General features: G+C 38.0%; 7 protein-coding genes and 1 long non-coding RNA gene across 11 annotated transcripts; 6 read left to right on the plus strand and 2 right to left on the minus strand.

The window, feature by feature from the left end:
- The first annotated feature begins 306 nt into the window (after positions 1-306).
- On the plus strand, positions 307-9,147 carry LOC135798014 (uncharacterized). The gene is made up of 7 exons (XM_065310659.1): positions 307-585; positions 646-1,212; positions 1,271-1,526; positions 1,579-1,702; positions 5,809-6,043; positions 7,361-7,599; positions 7,668-9,147. Exons 1-7 carry the CDS (start codon positions 328-330, stop codon positions 8,128-8,130), a joined length of 2,142 nt encoding a protein of 713 aa, XP_065166731.1. The 5' UTR covers positions 307-327; the 3' UTR covers positions 8,131-9,147.
- LOC135799621 (uncharacterized) lies at positions 6,050-7,101 on the plus strand. Its single transcript, XR_010550044.1, has 2 exons — positions 6,050-6,797; positions 6,863-7,101. It is a non-coding gene; the product is annotated as an uncharacterized lncRNA (long non-coding RNA).
- Positions 9,148-9,284: 137 nt separating the features above from the next.
- LOC135799617 (beta-hexosaminidase subunit beta-like) lies at positions 9,285-11,503 on the plus strand. Of its 2 annotated transcripts, none has more exons than XM_065312782.1 (6): positions 9,285-9,418; positions 9,480-9,794; positions 9,853-10,069; positions 10,128-10,243; positions 10,297-10,502; positions 10,560-11,503. In XM_065312782.1, the coding sequence occupies exons 2-6, from the start codon at positions 9,618-9,620 to the stop codon at positions 11,452-11,454; spliced, it is 1,611 nt and encodes a 536-aa protein (XP_065168854.1). In that variant the 5' UTR covers positions 9,285-9,418; positions 9,480-9,617; the 3' UTR covers positions 11,455-11,503. The 2 variants fall into 2 exon arrangements, with proteins under 2 accessions (XP_065168854.1, XP_065168855.1); XM_065312783.1 differs by having other exon boundaries at positions 9,486-9,794.
- On the minus strand, positions 11,443-12,810 carry LOC135799618 (uncharacterized). The gene is made up of 2 exons (XM_065312784.1): positions 12,256-12,810; positions 11,443-12,206 (listed from the first exon to the last, which is right to left on the minus strand). Exons 1-2 carry the CDS (start codon positions 12,454-12,456, stop codon positions 11,493-11,495), a joined length of 915 nt encoding a protein of 304 aa, XP_065168856.1. The 5' UTR covers positions 12,457-12,810; the 3' UTR covers positions 11,443-11,492.
- Positions 12,811-12,851: 41 nt separating this feature from the next.
- Enoph (enolase-phosphatase E1) lies at positions 12,852-16,376 on the plus strand. The gene is made up of 4 exons (XM_065312781.1): positions 12,852-13,229; positions 13,970-14,211; positions 14,278-14,695; positions 14,800-16,376. The coding sequence occupies exons 1-4, from the start codon at positions 12,852-12,854 to the stop codon at positions 15,595-15,597; spliced, it is 1,836 nt and encodes a 611-aa protein (XP_065168853.1). The 3' UTR covers positions 15,598-16,376.
- On the minus strand, positions 16,346-17,867 carry LOC135799619 (testis-expressed protein 9-like). 3 transcript variants are annotated; one of them, XM_065312786.1, is made up of 5 exons: positions 17,377-17,867; positions 17,136-17,321; positions 17,043-17,081; positions 16,543-16,986; positions 16,346-16,487 (listed from the first exon to the last, which is right to left on the minus strand). In XM_065312786.1, the coding sequence occupies exons 1-5, from the start codon at positions 17,479-17,481 to the stop codon at positions 16,404-16,406; spliced, it is 858 nt and encodes a 285-aa protein (XP_065168858.1). In that variant the 5' UTR covers positions 17,482-17,867; the 3' UTR covers positions 16,346-16,403. The 3 variants fall into 3 exon arrangements, with proteins under 3 accessions (XP_065168858.1, XP_065168859.1, XP_065168857.1); XM_065312787.1 differs by lacking the exon at positions 17,043-17,081; XM_065312785.1 differs by having other exon boundaries at positions 17,043-17,321.
- Positions 17,868-21,540: 3,673 nt separating this feature from the next.
- Positions 21,541-23,415, plus strand: LOC135798119 (cysteine dioxygenase type 1). Its single transcript, XM_065310856.1, has 4 exons — positions 21,541-21,855; positions 22,426-22,658; positions 22,855-23,024; positions 23,251-23,415. The coding sequence occupies exons 1-4, from the start codon at positions 21,626-21,628 to the stop codon at positions 23,284-23,286; spliced, it is 669 nt and encodes a 222-aa protein (XP_065166928.1). The 5' UTR covers positions 21,541-21,625; the 3' UTR covers positions 23,287-23,415.
- A 274-nt stretch (positions 23,416-23,689) lies between these two features.
- Positions 23,690-25,075, plus strand: cpa (F-actin-capping protein subunit alpha). The gene has a single exon (XM_065310852.1). The coding sequence runs from the start codon at positions 23,798-23,800 to the stop codon at positions 24,659-24,661; it is 864 nt and encodes a 287-aa protein (XP_065166924.1). The 5' UTR covers positions 23,690-23,797; the 3' UTR covers positions 24,662-25,075.
- The last annotated feature ends 33 nt before the right edge of the window (positions 25,076-25,108 follow it).

Genomic DNA, 25,108 nt, shown 5'->3' on the forward strand with positions numbered 1-25,108 from the left:
AACAAATAAAAGTTTGCGTTTTTATAATAAGTTAAATAAATAAGAGCTTCATAATTTTTGATAATTTGTTCATGGTAAGTCATCTCTTAATACGAATAAACAATTGATAAAGCACGTCAATGTAGACTCCCGTGCTTTGCAAAATGCGTAAATAATTAGAATAACGTCTTGTAAAACTCATTTAAATAAACAAGAACTTTACTGTATCTCTTGCTTACGCATTATGTTCTATTATCCTATTGTACACATTGCTCGCCTCGAATACCTACATATATAAATTTTAAATTGGAATTTTTGTTACACCATTAAGATCATAAACGGTACAACATGAAGTTGTTAACATTAGCAGGTCTACTATTTCTGACTAATTATGCGACCTGTTTGGAAGTTCCCTCGCTTCCAATTCCATCTTCCAATGAGTTCGTTCAACAACTTACATCATCTTTATCAACTGATCCTTTATGGGATCTTCTAAACCAGATTCAAGATCCAATAAGTCAATTGATTCTTGACCCATTAGCAACTGCCACCGGTATCGATGCATTAGAATTGTACACTCTCCCAAAAATAGCAACATTAACACCGGTAAGTAAAAACATATTTTAAAATATCTAGCAAACCATTTGTTTATTGTAAATTATATAGTGTGAATGGATTGAATTATATGGATATGAGTGCGAACAACATTATGTCAACTCTACCGATGGATTCATTCTAAGTATGCAAAGAATTAAGGGTAGATATGGTAACTCTACTACTCTACGCTCTCATCCAGTGATCTTAAGTCACGGTCTATTAACCAGCGGCAGAGATTGGGTTCTGTCAGGAAAACCTAAGAGCGTCGCTTTTGAAATGGCCGACAATGATATTGATGTTTGGATGCCGTCATATCGCGGCACTGATCTTTCAAACACACATATAAACCTTAAGCCCACAGATCCTGGTTTTTATAACTTTTCTTTTCATGAGATGGGTATTTACGACTTACCTAGTATTATCGAGTATGTCAAATTGGAAAACGGAGCAGATCAAGTCGTGCATGTTGGTTTTTCACAGGGCAGTTCAGCTTTCTTCGTGATGTTCTCTGAAATGCCTGAATTTACGAGTGCGAATGTTAAATTACACATTGCACTTGCTCCTGGTGTGCAAACATGTCATTTAACCAACTCACTTAGTGTAATTTTTGGTCTTGTATTGGACTCGCAAACTGCAGTACGTATGAAAATATCCGAATATCGATAATATGCACTTATTCAATATGTGTTTACAGTTGACTACCTATTATGAAGCAACAGGTCATGTAAACTTCTTGCAATACACCGTTTGGCTGTTTGAAAATTTAGCTGGTTTATGTTACAACATCAAAGATACTGTACCATTTTTATGTCCGCTTGTATTTGGCATTCTGGTTGATTACAACAATAGATTTGTGACTGATCGTGGGACTTTACCACTCGTGGTTGCTAAAAGTCTCAAAGTAACAAGCTCCAAACAAATATTACATTATAATCAAAATATGAATCTTTGTATGTCTCTTAAATAAGTTTTGAACATGAATTAAACTTTGTGTGCTTTTAGGCGACTTTTACAGATACCGTGGAATACTTGGAAACCCATTGGAAATATACAATTTAACACATCCAGTTGACACGAAACTGGTTGCTTTCACAAGTACGGATGACCATTTTGTGCTTACAAAAATGTGCTAAAACTTCAAGGAAATTTGACCAACACCCCAATGCACGTGTATATTATGGATTCATATTATCATGAAAATATGGTATTTGATATGGGTAGCCATAATGGATACAGAGATAACTTCTTTGCTGAAATATACGACGCAACTGTTATTGTTTAAACATCAAAACAGTCAAAATAACAATAAATTGAACAATCTAATTATTGTAATTAGAGTAATTTAATGTATTTTTATAACATCAACAGATAATTACATATAATTATTCAATGAGAAAAAGATAATATATTCATTGTTTACTTGAGGATTTATTTATTTTCGTAACAATCGTGACATATAATTTTGGGTGTATTAATTGTAATTAACAAAATTGCTATTGCGTCATTTTTGTCATTCATTACACACACTTTAACGAATTTTTCTACTTCCACATTTAAAGCGTCCGTTTTTCTACGGTTTTTAAACACAAAAAATAGTATCACCATAATGAACTACCAAAGCCGTGACTAATGTACTTGTGTCACGAGCTTTAGTCATGGGGTAAAACTTGCGCCTGTGCATTTGTCTACATTTCCCAGTAGGGTGCGAGCGAATTTTGAGGATTAAAAATGCAAAGGTTCATATCACGAAGTATAGATACACAGGAGATCGAACGTCATGTTAAAATAATAGTATCGTTCTAGGGAACAGAACATTCGCCGGTAGAGCACGCCACTATTCGTTAGTGTACTCGTTTAAATCATTACGTTGCTCTGGACACCGTCGGAAATAAACCAAAAGAAACAGGAAACAATAAATAAATAATCACGAAGTATAGAAACACAGGAACGTCATGTAAACGAATTGTCTCAGTTGCTATGGACACGAACCAACGTACATCGCTTCACTCCATGCGCAGCCTGTGGCAGAAAAGAGAACTATTAGCAATGTTTATAATTGTGTGACTACTACGGAAAAGCCTATACCGTTCGGACTCCTTATATCTATACTTCATGGTTCATATTCAAAAACATGAACGTGGAAGTAGAAACAATAGCGTAAGCACCTCGTGATTAAACGTTGTTAAACAAAAACTCCAGTTTAGCCACTTGATACTTAATATACTATAATGTATGTCAGCGATATATTTTAAGCTTTAAGCAATGTTTCCCGCGAATTAAGTGCCAGATTAAATATATACATATAAATAATCATCAAGATGAAAAATATTAGCGTCGACAAAAATTTGCGGGAATTAAGGTTGCGGAACTGACAACAATGACTACTCTATTACAGATGTTCGTTATTGAAATTTTAAGCAAAGTAATAGATTAGATTATATTAGCACTGTCTGAATATATAACTCTTTTAAAATTTGTAACACATGCTTTCAAGGGAGAATAACATTCTTTTAATTAAGCTTATATCGTGGCCATTTTTACTTTTTACCTATTCCCAGTCACGTGTTCAGCCGTGAACTATTCTAAACTGAATTTAATAATAAAATGAAGGATAAGTATTTTTAAAAGTTTGCCCGTCATTATGTCCACCATCGAATGTTCATACGCCATACGGTGGCTTTTGGACGAAAAATAATTTTCATGTCGTTCGCGTTCGCTTTCGAGCGCGCGCGGCGCGGCGCTTCGTGTCCATTTTTTTTTTCATCTGCCTTTAAACAGACAAGTGCTGTGGCGCGCCTGGCGTGTGTAAATCCGTATGGCATGCATACATTACACTAAACCAAAAATCGGCTATGTGCACGACTGACGCACGTGCGAGGGCATGTTCTATAATTAATATTGTGTTCTCCACTACGTCTTCGGTAGGGATCTTACGACTTATAGCATAGACCTAGAAACAGCATTTCATTAAACTTCTGTCAATGCTCCATTATAACGTTTAGAAAAGGCACACTAATAACAACCGCTAACATATGTGGGACGTGCAAATTGGCTACTTGCAATATACAAGTTTATTTAAACATTACCAATATTTTTAAATCGTAAAAAAACAAATTGAAATAAATCTGCATGTATAAAAAATACGTACATGAAAAACTAAGCTTTCTAGAACACGATTTGAAAAATAATTTGGCAGCGCAATTGCTTTCATTAACATTGGCTCAATTTGCGTCGATCGAGTCCGACTTGTCGGTTGAATTTTTATCTACTTGGCAATTCTTCACATTGACAATTCAAACACAGACTAAACATAGCTTATAATCCCGCGTGCGCGTTTATTTTCGTTTTCAAGTGCGTTATTAGTTTTTGGCACGCTTTGGCAATTTATCACTACTTTTGTAACCTTTCTTGCACGTCTCAAAAAGGGACGGATTATAAGAACAACAACAACAACAACGACATCGTCATCAGGGTTACACTCAAGAAGTGCCTTCAAGTTTGAACAAGTTTATGCACGTTTGGTGTAAGCACGAAAGGTCGTATGTGAGCAATGGCGATCGCAAACACATCGAAACCGGTACATTCCACGCCGTTTGCCGCCTTGATTTTCTTGGGAAAGCCCTCCGCAGCACGCCGCACGCCACAGCGACTCCATTCATAAGAGATACGAATCGGTGCTAAACAAATCACCACCAACCAATGCGCAGATGGCTAGTGAAATCAAGACGAGCCCGTTCTGTGCCAAAAGGTCGCCACGTGCACGCACTCGAAGTGTGCTCGAGGGCACAAGTGCTTTGCTTAAAAAGTGAAAAAAAAAAAAAGGTTCCATGATTTCTTCAACTTCGACTACCTAAAAATGCCTCCTGCTGTGTGTTGCTGCAACTGTCTGCGGCTACCGTAATGAACCACGTTGGACTTGAACACTCGTTAGAATTTATAAGTGTACTGTTCGAATTTCCAGATTAAAGATAGAGATAGCAACGGTATATGAATATATTTATTAATATCGTTGGGATAGGGACATCTGCTCCCTAGTCCTATACAGTTAGTCGGTTTTTCCAGTGCGTTATCATATTCGATATTCTACCGCAGACGTAAACATTTTCAGTCAATCCGGGTGTCGAAGTGTGACAACCGATAAATCCGAAATGTATGTTTCAGAAAAGTGTCACGCAACAAGAACTATAGGGTATTGATTTACTTATAGTACCGGACTGAAGGGACATTTGATTAATCTAGCGTTATAAAAATGGAATGACGAATCTCTAGAAGCGGAATTTCGCCACAAATCGATTTCGCGAACGTTTCAATCTTTAGTTGTGCGATTTCTAAGAGGTTTGAAAGGGATGGAGCGAAGATGAGAAGGTGCAGAAGACGTGCAGGCGCATGTGAATAGAATCGACAGTGCGCTTGTCGGTAGAAACGGCATTTTGAGTGTGGTAGGCGGCGGGTGGCAGGCGGCAAAGTGCGCGCGGAAGGCACGGAGCGTGCGCAAATTTGAAAGAGCGCCTGGGGAGAGCCCGCGCGCCGGGCGCGCATACCGATCGGCGCATTGCATTGTATGGATTTGCGCCGAGGATGCTGGTCGGCTGGCGTGTGAAGAGCGAGCGAAGAATTCTTTCCCCGAACGTGCGGTGTGCACGTATAAAAGAGCAGGCGTGTAATTCGTAAGCGCCTAGACGAGCGAAGCGGTTAGTCACGCGCGTGCAGTCGAAAGTGCGCTCCTCCCGGCCGGCATCCCTACACCTCCACAAAGAAGTTGATAACAAACGCCGTGCCGCCGGACGCCGGTCGTCAGTCGCCGCCGCCGCCTCTCTCCTGCTGCCTACACCGCGCCGCACTCGCGTAGTCCGCGGCACAGTCGCTGACATCTTTTCGCACCCGCTAGCTGCTTTCTGCGTGCACTCACACCGAGCGTCCACCGAATGGATTTTCCGACCGGCTGCCAAAATAATACGGCCAACTCGTTTATCATCAAGTCCCTAAAAGCCGACGATTGCTGGCGATACGGCTTCAAGAAAAAGGCGCTTGCATTCGCTTGCTAAAAAACGCCCGGCGATAACTCGAGTGGTGATTCGTTTCGAATTAAAATTTGACAAAGTTCTTGCGCACGTTTAACCCCATCGGACATTGATTGCCAAAACGTGAAGAAAACTTACGGAAACTTTCCACGATCAGTGCTACTTAAGTAAGCGCCGCGTTCGGTTCGTTGATAAACTTCTACCTATAAAGTTCACAAATGAAAATAATGGCGTACGAAGACGACATTCTCCAGCTCATTCCGCACGAGGAGCTGCCAGAATTAAGAGATATGTACAAAGACCACATGCCGTTTGCGACCTACGTCTTCAGCTTCTTCAATATTGCGCTGAAATGGTTGCGCTCCAAACCGGAAGAGCATTATATGACTTTCCTCGCGCCTTATGGCGATTGGAAAACCGACGGGACATTCATTGTTATCAACCAGGTGAGAAGGAAGCGACTTAGTCAAAAGTCAAACAAAACGATCACAAAACAAACAATATGAACTAAAAACTACAATAAGACCAATAAGTACAGCATGCGTGTAAGCGCGGAAATTTCCCACATTCGGCAGGTGAACAAATGGTGTAAACTCGTACAATTTTTATAATGTTCATCTTATTTCATACCAAACACAAACGATCTATTGGCACTTTGATTACATTATTGACATGAAGTCGTGAAAGTATTTTTAGAGAACGAGGGCAGAAAGGGTTTGGTATCGTAATTATAATGAAATTAGTTTTCTACACATACACTTCTATTATCGGTATTATTAACACCTTGGTCAAGGTTGGAAGAGATTACAATAACTGGATGGATTAATAATAGGCAAAATACAAATTGATGATTGTTTGCGTGGGCGTTATCTCCACATCGTGCGCTTGTACTGCGTGCCGGGTGGGAACAGCAGTGTCCGTGAACTTGCCCTTATCCATCAATGTGCATCACGTTCACGCCGAGTCTGTACGTATATATCGATACAGAAAATACAATGAAACCTCACAACTTTCAACGTTCGGGTTGCGCGTCTCGTTAGTATGATTGGATTCCATTATTAATGCGTTATGGAATGCTAAGGGTGGCAACATTTCACTACTGTTTTTACTGGCGTGAGCTTAAACTGTCACGTGTATGGATTAAATTATTTGAAAAATCAATTGATGTGAAAATAACCAGCTCAAACAATCGGACCTAAAGTATAGTAACAGTCACGCGATTCCTAACGGTTTTTTAAAATTGTGTTTTTTTTTACAAATGGCAGAACATGAATATTTGAGCTTTTCATGCTCTATCCGTCACGTGTGGACAATCATCAAATTAAGTGAAGAAATAAATTAGTTTGCGTGTGTGCCGGAATTGGAACCTTCTTCGCGCACGCAAGATCCGCCACCGGCAAAGGATTTATATAATCATAGCTTGGTTGTGATGGGCCACCATTAATTTTGTCCGGTCTCTCTTTATAGCCGAATTAATGTTTGCGGAATAAATAATATAAACATGTTTAATTGTATATAAATGCAAATAGGTTATTACCCTAGGCTGAATGTATTAGAAATTGGTAAAAGCAATCATAGTTCGTGAGACTGATCGCCTAGACATGTTAATTGAGATTGCTGTAAGCAGTGTAAGCGATAGCCGCACGAATCTTGAGTACACCGTGAATTCACGTTCATGAACGATAATCGTGGCTCTAATTTCACCGCTTGGTATTTCAAGCGTCTGCAAACACTCATACTCAGCAGTCTGTTTCTGTTTTCAGTGGAACTGCTACGATTTGTTTATGTTTACGTTGGACAGCAAATGCGAGCGTTTGTATAAGGCGTTAATGGAATCAAAGCGCATCGACTGGAACAACATGGTGCAATTCTACGCCGTACACAGGGAACACTGTGATATAATTTATCGCGTTATTAGGGAGAAAGAGTTACCGATCAAGTACGACACCAAAACTGATTTGTGGTACATACCACGAGAGCGGGCTCTGCAATTTAACGTCGAGTAAGTTTCATTGCCCATCTACAATTACAATAATAGTTATATGTATTTATATTTGATTAATACTTCAGTTGCCCCCCGGATGTATACTTGGGCCCATTGAAACCACACCACGCTTCGATCATCAACTCAATCTGGCCACACCGTTTCCCCGGCTCCGAAGGTTATATCGGGCATTTCATCAAAATGAATGGTGGGCGTGGGTTATTCCTTAAGTCAAACGACAAATTGGTTGCTTGGGTTTTAAAAAATCAGTTGGGTACTTTGGTAGTTCTGCAAACATTGGACGAATACAAACGTAAAGGCTATGGTAGTCTCGTGGTGCTCGCGTTGAGCAAGGAGATCGCAGAAGAAGGCCACAACCCCATCGGTACCGTATTGCTAAACAACTACGCTTCACAAGGCATGTTCAAGAAGCTAGGCTTTGAGGTGCTCGACTACAGTCGCTTCATTGGTGTCGACGGCCGTAGCAAATTCAACCAGCACCAGAACCAGAGCAATGGCGTACATCTACGCTGTCCGATCTTGTATTAAAAGGCAGTAATTGAAGCATTTAGATTTGTTCGTCTATATGGAACGAATTAACGAGAGCGCTCGACGGCCATCGCGATTAGGATATATTTTTGGCAGTGTTTTTCCGAACTCGAAGCGGGAGTCACTTTTAGACATAAACATAGATGTTATGCGATGGTCGGCCGGCTGTATTTTAGTGTACTTATTGTTCGAAGAAATACTTGCCGGCTGTAGCAGCAGTGTCACTTTTGTGTAGCAGCCGCAACCGTTTGCAGTATTTTTCTGAATTAACAAGTATTTAAAATCAATTGGGTATATAAAACCGTAAGTTTAGTTCGCGTTAATGTAATCTGCACGATTTCATCTTACAATATTTAGAAGTGATACTTACGATTTATAACCCGAGATGCATTAGCGTTCCCTAAGTGTAGTCGCACCCTATTGTCTTAAATATGGCGTTTTTGCCGCATAGGGTGGCAACACAAACCTAATTAATACCAGTGTGGGTTCACTCGAGTTAAGATAGTTACGTAACCGCAGTGAATACAACTAGGAGTACTTGTGTGTCGATTATATAGAACGTACAGATGAGTATTCATTACGAATTATATAAATTATTAATTAGTAGCGGGTTTGCTCTAAAAAGTACAAACATTGATTACTAGGCTAAAACGAGTTTGCAAGAGTTGTAATTTCTTTGCACTCTTGGTTTACTCTGAATGGTGTTTATTTTTTCTTGTTCAACTTTGATTTTTGTGCATTTTATTGCAATATTAGTGCAATTTTTTTGATTTTTACATTTTAGTACGTACGAAAATAAAATTACTATGGGTGTGTGTTTGGTTATAAGATTGGTGGACTTAATATTTTACACTTATTAGATTTAACTGAAGATGAGTTTGATTGATTTATTCTATTACATATAATACAATACACATGCTGTGAACATTTAGAATATCCGTTCTTAAAAAAAAACTTGTTATGTATCTCGTATTAGCGTGTACTTCAACATCCAAATAAATGGATTAATTGACTGAATATTTATATATTTGCCGCATCAAGTGCCAAGATGTAATGTTTCATGTGCGTTTAACATATTCTGCGCACCATTTGCGTTTTACTTATCGATCAGTATCAACCGTGATGACGTGCGAATCGCTTGAGTTATTTTTACACATCGGTGAATTAATTCCGCAACATTTGATACCCTCATCTCGGTTTTGTAAACACTTCACAATTATCACACTGATCGGATTTGTTTTTCTAAAGAGGACACTCGCGTCTGCATTACATTCCGTTTTTAAAACAGGTATATGTGTATAAGTGTTCCTTGAGGAGGGCTTTTAAAAGGCTTGTTTCTATGCTTCTAGATCTAGATGTTGAACTTTACCCGCTTAAAAAGAGTATAAGTGTCATCGATCGATAAAACGCGCTTACAGTCAGGCGTGGTTAGTTGTTGAGCGTAAACAGAACGACTTGATCACATCAGACACTCGCTGACATCCGAGATGATTGGTTGGAGAGATTTTTGTATCGCGTTTGTGATGCCATTGTGCATAACAGCGTACATCGTAAATCCGGGGCCGGTAGTGAAAGCCACAAAGGGTCAGGTATGGCCTATACCGGAAAAACAAGACACAACCACAAATTTTTTGATCATCAATCCAACACACTTCGAATTTCAGGTAAATAATAATTATAATATTAACAGATAAATTGGTACCTATATTAACTGACTTTTAGACGAATGTTCCTCAATGTTCACTGTTGACCAATGCTTTGAATCGGTATTGGAACATTATTAATAACCACGGCGTGGGTAATGTGCGACAATCTCAATATAATGAACGCGAAATTACGGAGATTGACGGCTATTCTGGAAAACTCAGCAGTATCAAAGTGTATCTCAAGACAAACTGCACTGGAGATGAAGTACCTTCAGATACTATGGATGAATCTTGTAAAATTTGTCCCTATAATTGTAATATAATAAATAATAATGAATTATCTCTTTATAGATGAAATTGATCTAATGGGCGTACCATCCACTCTAATAGCTCCGACTATTTGGGGTGCAATTCGTGGGTTAGAAACTATTTCACAATTAATTTATTATGCCGAGGATGGTAGTACGGTAATTTTTTTAGTATATTTTGTTTCATCAATGAAACTAGTTTTTTTTTCTAGTTAATTCTTAATACCACTAAAATCTCTGATAAACCTCGTTTTCCATTCCGTGGATTACTGGTCGACACTTCCAGACACTTCATTCCAAAGGATATTCTTCTTAAGAACTTGGATGCGATGGCTTACAATAAATTAAATGTATTCCACTGGCATTTAACTGATGATCATAGTTTCCCATATCAAAGTATTAAATTTCCGGAATTGAGGTAAATAATGTATCTATTAGAATAGCGACCAATACGTAACCTTATTTTGTTGCATAGTCAATATGGTGCATATCATCCATCAGCATTGATTTACACCCAACAAGACGTCAAGGATATTATTGAGTATGCTCGGCAACGTGGCATTCGTGTAATGACGGAATTTGATACTCCGGGACATACACGGTCCTGGGGTGAAGGTGTATCGGATATTTTAACACCTTGTTATGAAAATAATGCACCAACTGGAATGTATGGCCCGCTAGATCCGTCCGCCGACAATGTTTATACATTTATCAAGGAATTTTTTGAAGAAATTATCTCAGTATTCCCAGAGAACTATGTTCATTTAGGTGGGGATGAAGTGGGTTTTGAATGTTGGGAGAGTAACCCGAAAATTACACAGTTTATGAAAGATAACAACATGGTATCCTATGTTGCGTTGGAAAGTTATTACATTCAGAAGTTATTGGATATTGTTCATGATTTGGGGGGCAAGTCTTTGGTCTGGGAGGAAGTATTCGTCAATGGAGTTGAATTGCCCAATAAAACCATTGTACACGTATGGAAAGGTGACGGATACACTGTTCTTAAAAAAGCTATAGCTGCTGGCAAACCTGCACTGTTATCATCTTGTTGGTACTTGGACTATCTTAAAACTGGTGGCGATTGGGACAAGTTCTACGAATGCGATCCACACAACGTAAATGCCACCGAAGAAGAATTAGAATTAATTCTGGGCGGGGAGGCATGCATGTGGTCCGAGAGTGTAAACAAGTACAACTTTATGTCGAGAGTATGGCCAAGGGCTTCAGCCGCGGCTGAAAAACTTTGGAGTCGTAAGGATGCTGCCACTTATTCAGAAGCAGCGCAAAGGTTAGAGGAGCACACATGCAGGATGAATGCACGTGGAATTGAAGCACAACCACCAAACGGACCTGGGTATTGTTTGTAAGACAAGATATTAATTTAATATTCACAAATAAAATTACATTAACAATTTAGTTGAGTCAAACCACAATCATATTCGCTATCAAAAGCGATACTACTTTCTGTACCAATACCGATATAACAGCATTTAGCAAATAATTTAAATCCAGACTTGATGAAAGTTTTTTGTGATGCTTCATTACTGAGAGCAATAGTGCACATTGGTATGTAATTTTCACTTAACATTTTTTTACACATTGCCTTCACAGCCCAGGAAGCTAAACCCATTTTTTTGTATTCATTTTTTGTTTGTAATAATCCAAGCATTCCGACGCCATTTTTCAATACCCATGCGACTAATTCATCTTGTTTTGCTGTATTTGATCGGAAAATGCCAATACCTCCATTTTGTTCGATTATTGTGCGAACATATTCCTCAGATCCTTCATATCTATACGGCCATATTTCGTTGATAACATTCGCATGACTTTCATTTAAAGGCCCAAGATAAAAATCAGCTCCTAGCCGTAGAGACTCTGATTTAATATTTAGCACACCATCATCTGCAGAGTTCAACCATAATGAGTTATCTTGTACGAAACAAATAGGAATTTCTAATTCTCTTAACGTTTTAATAACGTGTGGCTGTAAATCACTATGAAGAGCGTAAATTACAGTATCAATGTCCCATTTGATTACTTTAGTATGTTTTAGAGCAAATACAAGACGTTTGCAGGATTTTTCCATAGTGTGCATATATATTTCATAGCAATTAAACTAAAAGCTAAAATATTATTTATTTGATATTAAAAATAGTTTACTTTACCTTTAGAATTGCAATAAATGTTCCATCAGGAAACCATTGTCCATTTAAGGCGTAAATTTTAATCAAATTTGAATTTGTTTCAACCCATTTTAGCACCGAATGCAGAAAATTCCAAATTTGCGGTGCACTGTCTTGGAATTTTGCATAAAAATTATGAAGTTGTAGAATATCGCCTTGTGTTAGTTCTAGTAGAACGTCCATTTTAGAAACTATAAACTGACTAAATTATTAAGCATCCAGAAGTACTTAATAACTATGGAAGAATACAAAATGAATTATATGTAATCAATATTGGATAAATATAACTTGATTAACTTGTTAGTTGTATTGCAATGAACTTTGGTTTTCTTTTAATTGCCTTCGACAAACTATTGCTATGTGATAAATAAAAGCAAGTATTCTTTTAACATTGTCTCCAAACGATTGTCTTGAGTTATTAAAAGAACATTAGCTTTTAGAATTGGTTACGCTATAAAACACTTTAAATGAGATAGTCCTGTTTTTTATCATGATTAAATAGAAATAATTAATGCTTAGTTTTGGACTAAGAATAAGATTGAAATCAAATTTTCTTGGGTCGGCAACATTGCGTTTCCATGCGAATTGCAACAATGCTGGTTTTTCGCAGTCGCGCGTTTTCTTGGCGAGCGCATGCCCAGTGCAGCGCAAAGCGACCACCATACTGCGCTCGACGGCCTCAACGCGCACGACGTTACGCCGACAAGCCACAACTTGCCAGAAGCGCCGACCTACACCACGCTGACTACGCAGGAAACTTGGTCTCCCGTCGTCAAACAACCCAACGCAACCAACTCGTCTTCACGGTGCCAACCCCACGTTCTAGTCAAGCTTACTGCACCCCGTTGCCACAGGAACTACAACCAGGCGCGAAAATGAATCCGGAAGTCTTCGAAAACTGCTCCGCTATTTTGATCGACATCGCCGGCACGGTGGGCTCAATCAATTTCACCAAGGTAATGCTTACGCTCTTATTTCACTGCTCTTTTTTTCCCGAAAGCACATGGGGTGTTTTTCCGCGATGTACTTTAATTGATCTGCGCGGCGTTTGCGTCTTCGATTGGTTTAGAGTCGCCCAATAACGACGCATTCGCTTGTTTGTGGTAGGTAGTTGAACGCAATTGAGACATGTACATTGTTTTGCGCGACGAATCTGATTCTGATTTAATCAGTCGTTGCTCTGGAGCGTGTATGCTCAAACCCGAGCGCATCCATGTTAAACGGCTGCTGTCCTTGGACAGGTATACGAAAAAATCGACCCTCGAAGCAGTATGCGAACCCGAGCGCCGAGTTGTCGACACAATGCTCTAGCTCTTGCCCGTACGAACCGGTGCGAGAATTCTCTCAGCGCCGCGCGGTGCATTTGTCTTTTCTTCTTCCTCTCGTCCATGAGCCGACTTTGTGCTGTGCGCTCGCTAACCTTGTCTAGCCGGCTCTCCGACACTTCGCACACTTGCGCGCATTATCACTCACACATCTGTACATGCCCTCGTGTATGCAAACAATCATTGACCTTACCAATGCCGCGTCTCCATTCATTCAGGTATTTAGTACCTGAAAAACTAAGTTCTAAGCGGAGCAAAACTACACAATAGACCTATATACCTTGAAATAGATTTATATGTCTTCTTTAAAAATATCAATCTTTTGATTTGCATATTGTTGCCGATTTTTCCTAGAATTTATGTGCTTTCAGGATACTCTCTATGCATTTGCTAAGAAAAACATCGAGGAGTATTTGACCTCAAAATGGGATGATGAAGAAGTCAAGAAACTGGTTGCAGAATTGAAAGGTGACGGCGAGGAACTGGCAGATGTTACCAAGGCTGTCGAGCGCTTCAACACGCTCACCGATGAAAACTCCGTTAATGTGGGCTTGAAGACGATGCAGGGACTTCTCTATAAGCAGGGTTATGAAAAGGGTGAACTCAAAGCTCAGTAAGTTCCGTAGATTACCATTGGCAAAAAAGGAAGTGCAATGTAAATTAATTCATTCGTTTTTAGTGTTTTTGATGATATTAAGAGTGCTTTGGAGGAGTGGTCGAAACATCGCAAAATCTGCATCTATAGTACAGGTGCCGAAGAGGCACAGAAACAGTATTTTTCACATTCCACTGCAGGCGATTTGAGCGCATTTATCGCCAACTACTTTGACCAAACCGTTGGCAAGAAAACTGCTTCAGAGAGTTACGAGGGCATTGCAAAAACTTTGGAAGTTAAACCAGCTGAGATTCTTTACCTAAGCGATGATATTGATGAGATTAAAGCGGCAACAAAAGCAGGATGCGCTTCAGTGTTAGTTACACGTGAAGGCAACGCTGAAATATCTGAAGATGACAAAAAAGACCGTTTGGTTGTCTCTAGTTTTGCTGATTTGCCATTGAGCGGAAAGCGCAAGAGTGAAGAAGATGTTTCTACTGAGGTTTGTTAGCAATTTTAGTTTTTGTAGAATGTTTAGATAAAATATACAATTTTTGTTTTTTCTTGTGGGTTTTCTGTTTTTTTTATTAATTTGTGCATGTTTAGGAACCTCCAAAAAAGGTAGCCAAGCTCGAAGAGGAAACTAAAATTGAAGAAGCAAAAGAAGCAACTGAAACCATGGAGGTGGACTCTTCCGAAGCAGCAGCAGCCATTGATACGAATGAATCTGCAGCGAAAACAGAACTTGCGGTTGAAACCGCTGAGATTGAAACCCCTAAAGAAAGTAGCGACAGCGTAGTCAAAACTGACTGTACAGATTCCACTAAAGTTGAATCGACGGAAGCCACCGCCGCTGATACTACTGACAAAACTATTCCCCCAGAAAAGGCAGAAGAAGCAGCTACAACTGCCGATGCTCCGGTTGAAAAAATGGACGACACACCTACACCAGCGTCGACCACAACCGAAGTAACTGAACAAAAGACTGAAGAAGTAGATGCAGTAAAGACTGAAACAGAAACAGTTCCTGATAAAGTAGCGGATGTGACGGTTGCATCAGAGGCCAAACCTACTGAGGAAAAGCCTGCCGAACCTGAAAGCACTCCAGAAACAAAGACATTGGAGGAGACGCCCGAGGTAAAGCAAAATGGTAAGGAAAACGGCAAAGAAAAAGCCGAAGAGGCACCGAAAGTAGACAAAGTAGAAGAAAACGGCAAGGCTAACGGCGACGCTGCCACAGAGGAGAAAGAAAATAAGCGAGATATTGCCAACGGCACTGCAGAGGTTTCTGACGTCGAAAAGGAAAACAAAGTTGAGGAGGAGGTCAAAATGCCCACCGAAGAGGTCAAAGCGAAGAAGATTGAGGAAGCGACTGAAAGTACGCCGCTTACCGTCGAAGCTTAAAAAAACTTCAATGGTTGCACCTCTGAAACTAACTTTTTTTTTATTTAGGGCGTTCTTTTCTAATGGTATAATCAAAAACCTACGACGATTATTTCATTATTTTCTCTAAATGATAAGACTGCAAAATACGCAACGCAAGAGACTTATTTCGAATCGGGACTCATTATTTAAGTTTTTTTTTAAATTCAAACAATCACCACCACGCAAACTTCTCCAAATCAGTATTAAACGCTAGCGGTGAGTAAATTTTGATACTAGTTTTTTAAAACGTCACATTTTTATACACGTCTTTTTGTAACTTAGATGTAAAACTATGTATTTAGATTGTAAGAACGCTTTTCTGCGCAAAGCATCACTCACGATAAGTGAGCCATTGAATATGTTGAAATATTCCTTGTTATGATTTTCGTGGACGCAGCAGAAGTCTCGTCGGCGCATTTACTCAAAAAGATGCAACCAGTGCGAAACATAATGATAACTACTCCGTTTTCAACTTAATTTTAACGTTCGAAACACACTCGGGAAGGTCCGCGCCGTCTCTGTGTTGGTAGTTTTAATTAATTATTTATTTTGTTGTTTTCTAACACGTAATGTGATATTCGATAATTGTAATTGTCATTCATGCGACATTCCGTTCTTTTTGATTTCCAACTATTGTCCAACTATTTCGATTTTACACGTGAAATAAAAATCATCAACTCATAGAAAATTGTAATTCGGTTGTCTGTCTTCTATGTATACGTTTAGGTATCATTAAACATGTTTAATGTATAGTAAAAGTGAGGGTAATTATTACATTTTACCGTTTACACACATGTATCTTCGTCAGTCATCATTTTAATGAAATCTCCTTCAGCCTTTTCATTGAATTTCATTGCTTGGATGTTTATCTAAAACGGGCGTCATGTTTTATACCAAAAACAAATTACGTTTATTCTTTATTACCTTCTGTTGTTTTAAGTTGCCTATGAGGGCTTGTTGCTTCTTAAAACCAGCAAGTAACTCGAACTTTTGCTTTTCTAATCGTTTGATACTGTCATTAAGTGCGTTCGAATTCTTTTTGTGTGCAGCCTTAAAATCTTTTTCGTTCTGTTGCATGTTTCGTAACGATAATTTCACTTTTGACAATTCCTCTAAAGCACGTTGACATCGCACTTCGCCATTTTGGGCGTTAGTTTTCGTATTCTTTAATTCTCGGTTTAATCCTTCAACTTCCTTGGACAATACTAAATTTTCACTCTCTTTGGTTTGTAACTTCGACTGGGAGAGCGATAATTGCGTCTCCATCTTTAAGATCTGACATCTTGCAATATTACCTTGTTGCAGATACTTCTCCTTGTCTTCCTGCAATTTAACTTTGTCTTTGTGCAATTTTTGCACCTCCTCGCACTGCAATATTAAACAAATCAACAAAATTAAGTTTCATTTGTAGTTTAGTAACATACTTTCTCTCGGTGGTCTTTATTCAGTTTATCCAGTTCGAACTGTAATTGTTTTACTTTTGATTTAAGAAAATGAATGAAGCCTTTGGTACCTACATTATTAATATCCTCAGGTACGTTTAAGATTTTTAGTTCTTCGGTGGTAAATTTGGCTACTGTTGGATTGCATGCAGACTTCGAGCGTGGTAAATCTGCAATCAATTTGGAATCTAATGCTTTCACTCGATTCACCCGAGAATCGGATGAACTGCCTTGTTTAAACAAATCATCGATGTCGGTTTTCTGCAAAGTACAAAATGATATTGCCATCATGATGAAAATAAAATGAAATATTTACTTTGAAATCCTCAATTCGCTCCATTAATTCACGAGTGCGCATGTTTAACTTTTTATTAATTTCTTCATATTCTCGTTCTTTTAGTAAAAGTTGTGTCTCGTCCATTTTGGAAGGAATTAAAATATTTTTGATAATATGAGGGAAATGTGTACTTTTGAAATTATAAATGTCAAATTTATTGATGTAACAAGGGTGATGTGAGTGTAAACTCAATACAATACAAACAAACACAATAGTTAGGTGTAACAGTCTGCAATGTACATGATGCAATCAGCTTTGTTATTTTATTGTCTAAAGTTGATTTTATTGTGAGATGTTCATGTCTCAAATAAAGTTATATTAACATAGATTATAAACTAAATGTATGTATATTAAAATTTTCAGCAAATTTACTTAGACAAATTTGTTTCCACTAGTTACTAAGTCAATTTAGAATAAAATTCATAAACTCTTATACAAGATAAGTCATTATAATAAAAACGTAAATTAAAAAGATAGACAATACTCAATGTAAAAATCACAATCTCGTTTTGGTTGCAAATTGGATGTACCAAAGTTACTCTCTTCTGTTATGAAGCTCACAACCAACACAATATCACCATTATATAATACATTTGGGGGTGATATAGTAAATGTAACACGTTCTTCAAGTCTTCTCTCATCAAGATTGAATTCAATTGCTTCTTCAATTGTTGATCTTTGAAGTCTGCAATATCTTGTCACCTGGAACAAATAAGATATTGAAATATTTGAAATTATTAGATGATGCATGTTAGTATTAAATGTACTTACCTTTACAAAATTAACATTAGGATGAAGAACTTGCAAATGTTGTTGACGGATCAAAAACATTCCGTACTGATTTACATTTTGATGTCGAAGCAATTTAGTTTCGTCCGCACTAAAGTTTTTCATTACCTCGTTATATTCAACACTATTTAGTGGTACAGTGTTTAAGTTGACATTAAGGTTGAGATTCGACCAAGTCGGGGGCAAATGAGGGCGAAGCTCGCGATATGGGAATTCGTTTGAGTTTGCCATGCTTGATTTCTGTTTCTTGTTACTTTAGGGCCCAACGTAACCGTACTAGTCAAATTCACAACTGCGAATGTTAATAACAAACCGAATACACTACACCTATGTACGCTACGACACACAAGATAAAATTACGGTTAGATCCCTGGTACTTTGTAAAGCCCAGTTTGTACAACAATAAACACGTCAGTGAGAAAAAGCTGCAAGCTGTGAATTCCCCACTTATAAACTAGATTTACACAAGTTACAGATTGAAATAGGCAACCTATTAGTCACCATATTATTGAGTTTGCATATGTTCAACATCAGTTACGTACTGGTCTCAGCGAAACGACGTATTGCAGTGCCGTCAGACTCACACCAGCATTGAAAAACCAAAATATTTTTGAAGTTCTTTCTGCGAGACTTTTCAAATTGGTTTAAACATATTTGTAAACATATTATAATGTTTTAAATCGTCATCGGTGTGTTCTTTTATGAGATAAAAGTACCTTTAATAAAATAGTCAAACGTTGTTTACTACAAAACTGCACATATATTCCTCTGGAATAAGGTTGATGTTTCGTTCGTTTGTGAATAAATGCTAAGTTTAGTTAACGTCAGCAGAAACGGTTGACGCAGTTTAAAGGTAGAGTAAGACGAAATATTTAAATTTGCAGCAGCAATCTAACAATACGTTTTATCTTTTATCGTAAAATTTGTGGGATTTTGATAAATGCAAAACGTCTCAAATTAAACTGGAATTTTGAATATCCTATATTCTTCTGAATTTAATTCTCTATCATGTGAGCATTAAAATAATTCCAGTAATTTGCCTACCAAAGCCGTAAACGTTATCGCTGATGTTGCTTCGAAACGCGCTCTAACAGTTCGGTTGGTAAAATAAAACCCAAATCAAAGTAAATTAATTCAATAAAAATAAATTGGGGGCGTATTAGCTGAGATTTCCACGAATTCATTTCTATACTTATAATATTTTGATCAAATTATGAAAACAAACACTTGAAATTCCAAAAGTTCAAACTACTGGATTACGTGTGATTTATTTCCTGTATAATAAAAATATGTCAACATAATTAGATCCAGATAATAACCACATCATATGAAATCGACAAACATTTTGTAAAGTAAATGATGAACGCGTTATTTCCGTTCGGGTAACTTGCCTGTGTGTAGGTAACTATTTGTTTCAGTAAATAACAAAAATTGAACTGTTATTGTGTGTGTGGTATTTTTAAACGTTAAATTTACCTGGCAATAGCCTGTAAACGATTGCTATTTTGGCGAGACTTAAATCGATTGATAAACGCTTAATCATAAAAATATTTGTACACACTTATGATAACAGATAAAGAATGTGATGGGTGTAAAATACAATATATAAATGTGCGTATTATTTATTGCTAACATTTGCAACAATAGATAACAACCTGTTGAGATGCCGCTATTGATTGTACTAAGTATAAGTGAGTAAGTACCTAGATATAAATTGACAAACACGTGATTGCATATCAAAACAGAATAAAAAATCAAATCTTTGTACTTTACGCGCCATTAAATGGCTTCAAAAAATCCTATGACACTGATGACTTAATAACAAATTATTTTCAAAATAATTTTATAATACACACATTATGACGAAATACTTTGAACTATTAAAACATTTTATATTATTTCTAATTTTAATTATAAAAATGTTGCTTTCTCTAGACATATAATGTTAATCAGTAAATTAATTAACAATTAACTTTGCAAAAATTATAGTAGACAAAAAAGAAAGTATTAGCAATTAAATTACATTAATTTTCCAAAAATATTAGTGTATTTACTACATTCGTATTCAAGTATGTTACAGTTGGCAAATTTTACATTTACAGTTAGATAGTTCACAATTTCGCGCACATACACGCCATGAAAAGCGGGTATAAAAATGGGCGGTTAATCGCCGTCGTCCAAAAGTGCAAATACGCGAAGACGCCCAAATTTCTTTTCATTCCGGTCCGGGGTCAGTTGGCGCACGCACCGAAAAGTTCACAATATTTTGCGTGTCCGCAATGCATCATAAGCATGTCGTCTTCGCCAGAGACAACCTCAAGCCAAACAAAGTCATCGTGTGTATTTAGCAGTTGGAAAATTAAATAATCTACAGTTATTACGATAACAATACGAGTATTAGTAGTTAAACGCCGGTCGAATAGTAAATAGGGTGTTTCGACACACGGTCTACTACGGTGTGGATAACATTTGCCGGTCATTGAGTTAACGAATTTAATGCACGTGCTATAATTGCATAGCGGTGACTATTTACGCGAGCGTAGTATGCGAGTAATTAAATCAAAGAGAGGAATTTTTGGTGAATATTTAACACACTGTTTAACACGATCGTATGAATTGTTTTGACAACAAACGACAATATTCTGGTTTTATCTAATATTCTAATTAGTGAGGATTGTGAAGAATTTTGAAGTGTCACCAACACCATTAGTTAAAGCAGGTACCAAAGTTTCTAACGTTGCTTTAAAGAAGAGGTATTATGGGAAACACAAACAAGGTTAAGTATTATATTTAATATAACCTAAAAGTTTAATTGTTGTCAGTATTTCTTACGTACGCATGCAGTAAATTGTAACAAATGTTAATTATTTCAGGTGAAAAGGAGATTTGGGCAAAACAACCCTGTTGTCTTGTGGCTTTGGTTGGATAGACGAGATTTTAAAACATGTTTTAGTGTTGTTGTGATAAACTAACTTAACAACAATGTTTTCTTAATTATAAGAGATTCCGTTTAACGTACTTCGTCGTATAACAGAAACATAATATTTATATTGTCATTATTTTTAAGATGGTTTTTATACAATGCTTCGGTAGGTTTTTGTTTCCAAGTATAAGAAATTCCACCCAGCAAATTTCTCTGCATGTTTAAAGTGAAAATTTCACTCGCGCTCCATAATAATAATCGTCATTTGGTATTCTTGCAGAAATGACGAAGCGCATCATCACCGTCGGCACGATGGCCTCGCAGTACGTATGGTTTTGACCCTTATTGTAAACGTCGTCGCCTTTTCCTTATCTCCGACTGGAAACTGCGCGCCTCCGCGCGTCGGTCGGCCTTTTCGTATATATTTCATCGGAGACAATTGCGAACGGCACACACGTCGTTAATCAATCAATCTGTGCGCACACACAGAGACGCTCGATTAATTTCACCCGCAAAATGGATTGCCAATTACCTGTACGCGCACACGCCGCGTTGGACAACATTGAGTTGTTGAAGAGTCACGGAGGTAGTTTGCCTGTGGTGCAGACGCTTGACGATCTCGTCGCAGAGTTGAGGAAAGTTTTCGATGGTGACGATGTCAACGTTGAGTATGTTGACTACCTCATGAGGTCGTATAAATCTAATCCGGCAGAATGGAAGAAGTACGCTAAATTTGACCGATACAAGTAAGTTTAATCCTTTAAACGCTTAAACTTATCCTGCTTATTTATGCTCTTAGCAACTAAACGGAAGATTTATAAGGTCATTTTCACAAACAACGCGAGTATAATCTATATGATTATATGTGATTTAAAAACAATTATCAACATGTTTAACTTTTCGCTGCATTTTCTCGAATCTTACATTTATGTGTTTTAAGAACTTATTTTCGTACGAATTAATTATATATTTTACAAGTTATGGTTTTCCAGAGAAAACCAAAATTAAAATTTTCCTCTTACTATACTGGCTAATTAGTGAAGGAAGTACGTAATGACTGATTATTTGTTATCAATGAAAACAATTATTTTTTCAAATCTTTATCACAATCGACGATTGCGCGCAGGCATTAAATTGAAGCTAATTAATCGTGTAATCAGGCGATTTCTACAAACGTCCCAGCATGGCAACGATAGTACTCATACATATTGATAAACAGTATAATTTTTAGAAAAAAATTGAAAGTTTTGAATTTATATCATTTGAATTCAAATGTTTTTTTGAATATTTATACAAAATTTATTTTGTCTTTGAAGATACACAAGAAACCTTGTGGACACCGGTAACGGAAAATACAATTTGATCCTTTTATGCTGGGGCGAAGGCCACGGCTCCGGCATCCATGATCACGCAGACGCGCATTGTTTTATGAAAATACTTGAAGGCTCCCTGCAGGAAATCCGTTTCGCCTGGCCAAAGAGTGAAAACGAGCAACTTGTGGAAACTGGACGAAAAGTCCTGCCGCTCAACGGCGTCTGTTACATGAATGGTATTTATGCATCCAAGATTATGCGAAATTGTTATCAAACTCCACTAATTGCTAAGTGGATGTTTATATTATTTGTATATACAAACGAAAACCGGCACGCGTGTCACGAGATGACTCTGGCTGACCCTTAATCTCGTGCACCACACACTTCCTATCAATGCTATCACAGATTGACTAATATGTTTATCACATACAGATTCATTGGGACTGCATCGTGTGGAAAATACATCAAATGTCGAGCCCGCTGTGAGTCTCCACCTCTACTGTCCACCTTACAATAAGTGTGCGGTTTTCAATCAGAACACCGGCCAGAAAACCATCAGCAAAGTCACTTTCTGGTCGACGTATGGCGAGCGACGGGGCAAAGTACGTTGAAATAGCTAAATATGTCGAAGTCAAGTCGTATACAATGTTTTCAACTCATTGATTGAACATTACTTTGTTTGATACCAATAATTTGCTGCGTTTGTTATCGCGGTGATTAACTCATAGACCTCGATGTACGTTCTTGCGTCAATGGACTGGCAATGGCAATAACATCGCAGCTCATTGCGGGCATAAAGTAATTAAGTGTTGTTTGTTTTTGTTGCAGGATACTCCTGATCAAAGAGAACCAGAAGACAACTAAGCAAGTCAAATGTAATTTTAATCGTGATTTATACTATTTAGTTTTGTATATCTTGTAATTTTTATTTTAAATGTATGCAATAACGCAATAAGAGCGATCAAATAAATTATTTTGTATTTTGCACGGCAATTCTGCTAGAACTTTGATAACTTGAATTTTGTTTATGCTTTTAAACGTCAGATGTCATTACTGCAATAAATTTAACAATTATTTTGATCAATTTTGATATTGGTTGTAATATATGGCAGCTTAACAAGTTAAACGAATAAACATTTTGTTTCATGTAATGAAATGTAAGTTACAAGAAGTTTATCGTTTATTTAAATCATGTATATAAAATGATAGCGGTGTAATGAAAGCGCGATAAAGCCCGAACGTTTGACAGACGGAAAGCACCGAAGTGCAGCGAGGTGAGTCGACCCAGTACCGTAGAGAGCCATGCACTGCGTGCACAGGGTTTGCTGAATTGGCAGTGCACACTCACAGCCACAACCCAAATAGTAATCAAAACATGGCGTCTGAGAATCAAATCTCCGATCAGGAGAAGGTGCGAATCGTGTCCGACTTTATCCTACATTCACCACCTGGCGAATTCAACGAAGTGTTCAACGACGTGCGGAAACTGCTCAACAACGACGACCTTCTAAAGGAGGGCGCCGGCAGCGCGTTTGCCCAATACAACAAGGACCAGTTGACACCCGTGAAAATCGAAAATGCCGAAACACCAGTGCTAATAACCGAGCACAACGACTTAGGTAGCAACCGGTTCTTCGATCCACGCTCGAAGCAGTCCTTTAAGTTTGACCACTTACGGAAGGACGCTTCGGACTACCAGCCACACACGCCCGATCCAGCCGCTGAGCCGCTGCGCGCAGCCCTCGACGCCGAGTTCCAACTGTACACACGCAACCATTACAAAGACGGCGTGTGCAGTGTGGTGGGTAAGAGTCTACCTGGTGGCGTTGTTCAACTTGCCGCCTGCATTGAGGATCACCAGTTCCAGCCAAAGAACTACTGGAATGGCAGGTGGCGCTCTAACTGGACAATCACTGTCAACGGCAACTCGCTGGCGGAGCTAAAGGGAGTACTCAAGGTGCAGGTTCACTACTATGAGGATGGCAATGTACAGCTGGTTAGCTCCAAGGAAATCAAAGAGGCTGTGACAGTCACTAGCGAGTCGCAAACCGCCAAGGAGATTGTTCAAATGATTGAGGAGGCGGAAAACTTCTACCAGAAAGCTATTTCCGATAACTATCAAACCATGTCCGATACGACTTTCAAGGCGTTACGGCGATTGCTGCCCGTCACGCGCACCAAAATGGACTGGGGCAAGATTGTATCATATAAAATAGGCAAGGAACTCAAAACACAATGATTGTAATTTTAAGCGACAGCCTTCCTTGTTATTAAATTGCTTAGGAAAGTTATGTACATAAAGAATACTTGATTTATTATATTATGAGTTCGAGCAGCGGGAAGTTTTAAACGAGACGTGCAACACGAACATTTTGTGAGGACCTTGCCAGCGAACATGTAACGCCGCGAGTTTTAACAGATAGCATTTCGATATTTACCTATTAAACAGTATATGTGATTCACTGCTGAATCAGATATGAATGCATAACATAGATATTTTATTTCTTTGCGCTCATATTTATCGAAACATTCGACTTATTTTTACGTCTGTCATCATTTAATCAAAGAAATTATACATTATCAATATTGTTCACATTAATATTATATATTCTTTATTAACAAATTCAATTGTGAATATATTACGTTTTACGAGCGTGATTTTTTAATTTGTGTGATTTACCGCCCA

The sequence above is a fragment of the Atheta coriaria genome, unplaced genomic scaffold, assembly GCF_025399875.1.
Source record: "Atheta coriaria isolate IRGN ID8LTWV9N9 unplaced genomic scaffold, Caltech_Dcor_3.1 hic_scaffold_9_pilon, whole genome shotgun sequence".
Classification (NCBI taxonomy): domain Eukaryota; kingdom Metazoa; phylum Arthropoda; class Insecta; order Coleoptera; family Staphylinidae; genus Dalotia; species Dalotia coriaria.

Bases quoted from the DNA above. Each gene is read 5' to 3' on its own strand.
- LOC135798014 (XM_065310659.1), top strand. From the start codon at position 328: ATGAAGTTGTTAACATTAGCAGGTCTACTATTTCTGACTAATTATGCG. The intron at 1,527-1,578 runs GTATGTCTCTTA...GTGTGCTTTTAG, and splicing joins TAATCAAAATATGAATCTTT to GCGACTTTTACAGATACCGT. The intron at 7,600-7,667 runs GTAAGTTTCATT...TTAATACTTCAG, and splicing joins GCTCTGCAATTTAACGTCGA to TTGCCCCCCGGATGTATACT.
- LOC135799617 (XM_065312782.1), top strand. From the start codon at position 9,618: ATGATTGGTTGGAGAGATTTTTGTATCGCGTTTGTGATGCCATTGTGC. The intron at 10,070-10,127 runs GTAAAATTTGTC...ATCTCTTTATAG, and splicing joins AGATACTATGGATGAATCTT to ATGAAATTGATCTAATGGGC. The intron at 10,503-10,559 runs GTAAATAATGTA...TTTGTTGCATAG, and splicing joins ATTAAATTTCCGGAATTGAG to TCAATATGGTGCATATCATC.
- LOC135799618 (XM_065312784.1), bottom strand. From the start codon at position 12,456: ATGGACGTTCTACTAGAACTAACACAAGGCGATATTCTACAACTTCAT. The intron at 12,207-12,255 runs GTAAAGTAAACT...TTTAGCTTTTAG, and splicing joins CATTTATTGCAATTCTAAAG to TTTAATTGCTATGAAATATA.
- Enoph (XM_065312781.1), top strand. From the start codon at position 12,852: ATGCGAATTGCAACAATGCTGGTTTTTCGCAGTCGCGCGTTTTCTTGG. The intron at 14,212-14,277 runs GTAAGTTCCGTA...ATTCGTTTTTAG, and splicing joins AAGGGTGAACTCAAAGCTCA to TGTTTTTGATGATATTAAGA. The intron at 14,696-14,799 runs GTTTGTTAGCAA...GTGCATGTTTAG, and splicing joins AAGAAGATGTTTCTACTGAG to GAACCTCCAAAAAAGGTAGC.
- LOC135799619 (XM_065312785.1), bottom strand. From the start codon at position 17,481: ATGGACGAGACACAACTTTTACTAAAAGAACGAGAATATGAAGAAATT. The intron at 16,987-17,042 runs GTATGTTACTAA...TTAATATTGCAG, and splicing joins ATAAAGACCACCGAGAGAAA to TGCGAGGAGGTGCAAAAATT. The intron at 16,488-16,542 runs GTAATAAAGAAT...CGCCCGTTTTAG, and splicing joins GCAACTTAAAACAACAGAAG to ATAAACATCCAAGCAATGAA.
- LOC135798119 (XM_065310856.1), top strand. From the start codon at position 21,626: ATGGATTGCCAATTACCTGTACGCGCACACGCCGCGTTGGACAACATT. The intron at 21,856-22,425 runs GTAAGTTTAATC...TTGTCTTTGAAG, and splicing joins GCTAAATTTGACCGATACAA to ATACACAAGAAACCTTGTGG. The intron at 22,659-22,854 runs GTATTTATGCAT...TATCACATACAG, and splicing joins CGGCGTCTGTTACATGAATG to ATTCATTGGGACTGCATCGT.
- cpa (XM_065310852.1), top strand. From the start codon at position 23,798: ATGGCGTCTGAGAATCAAATCTCCGATCAGGAGAAGGTGCGAATCGTG.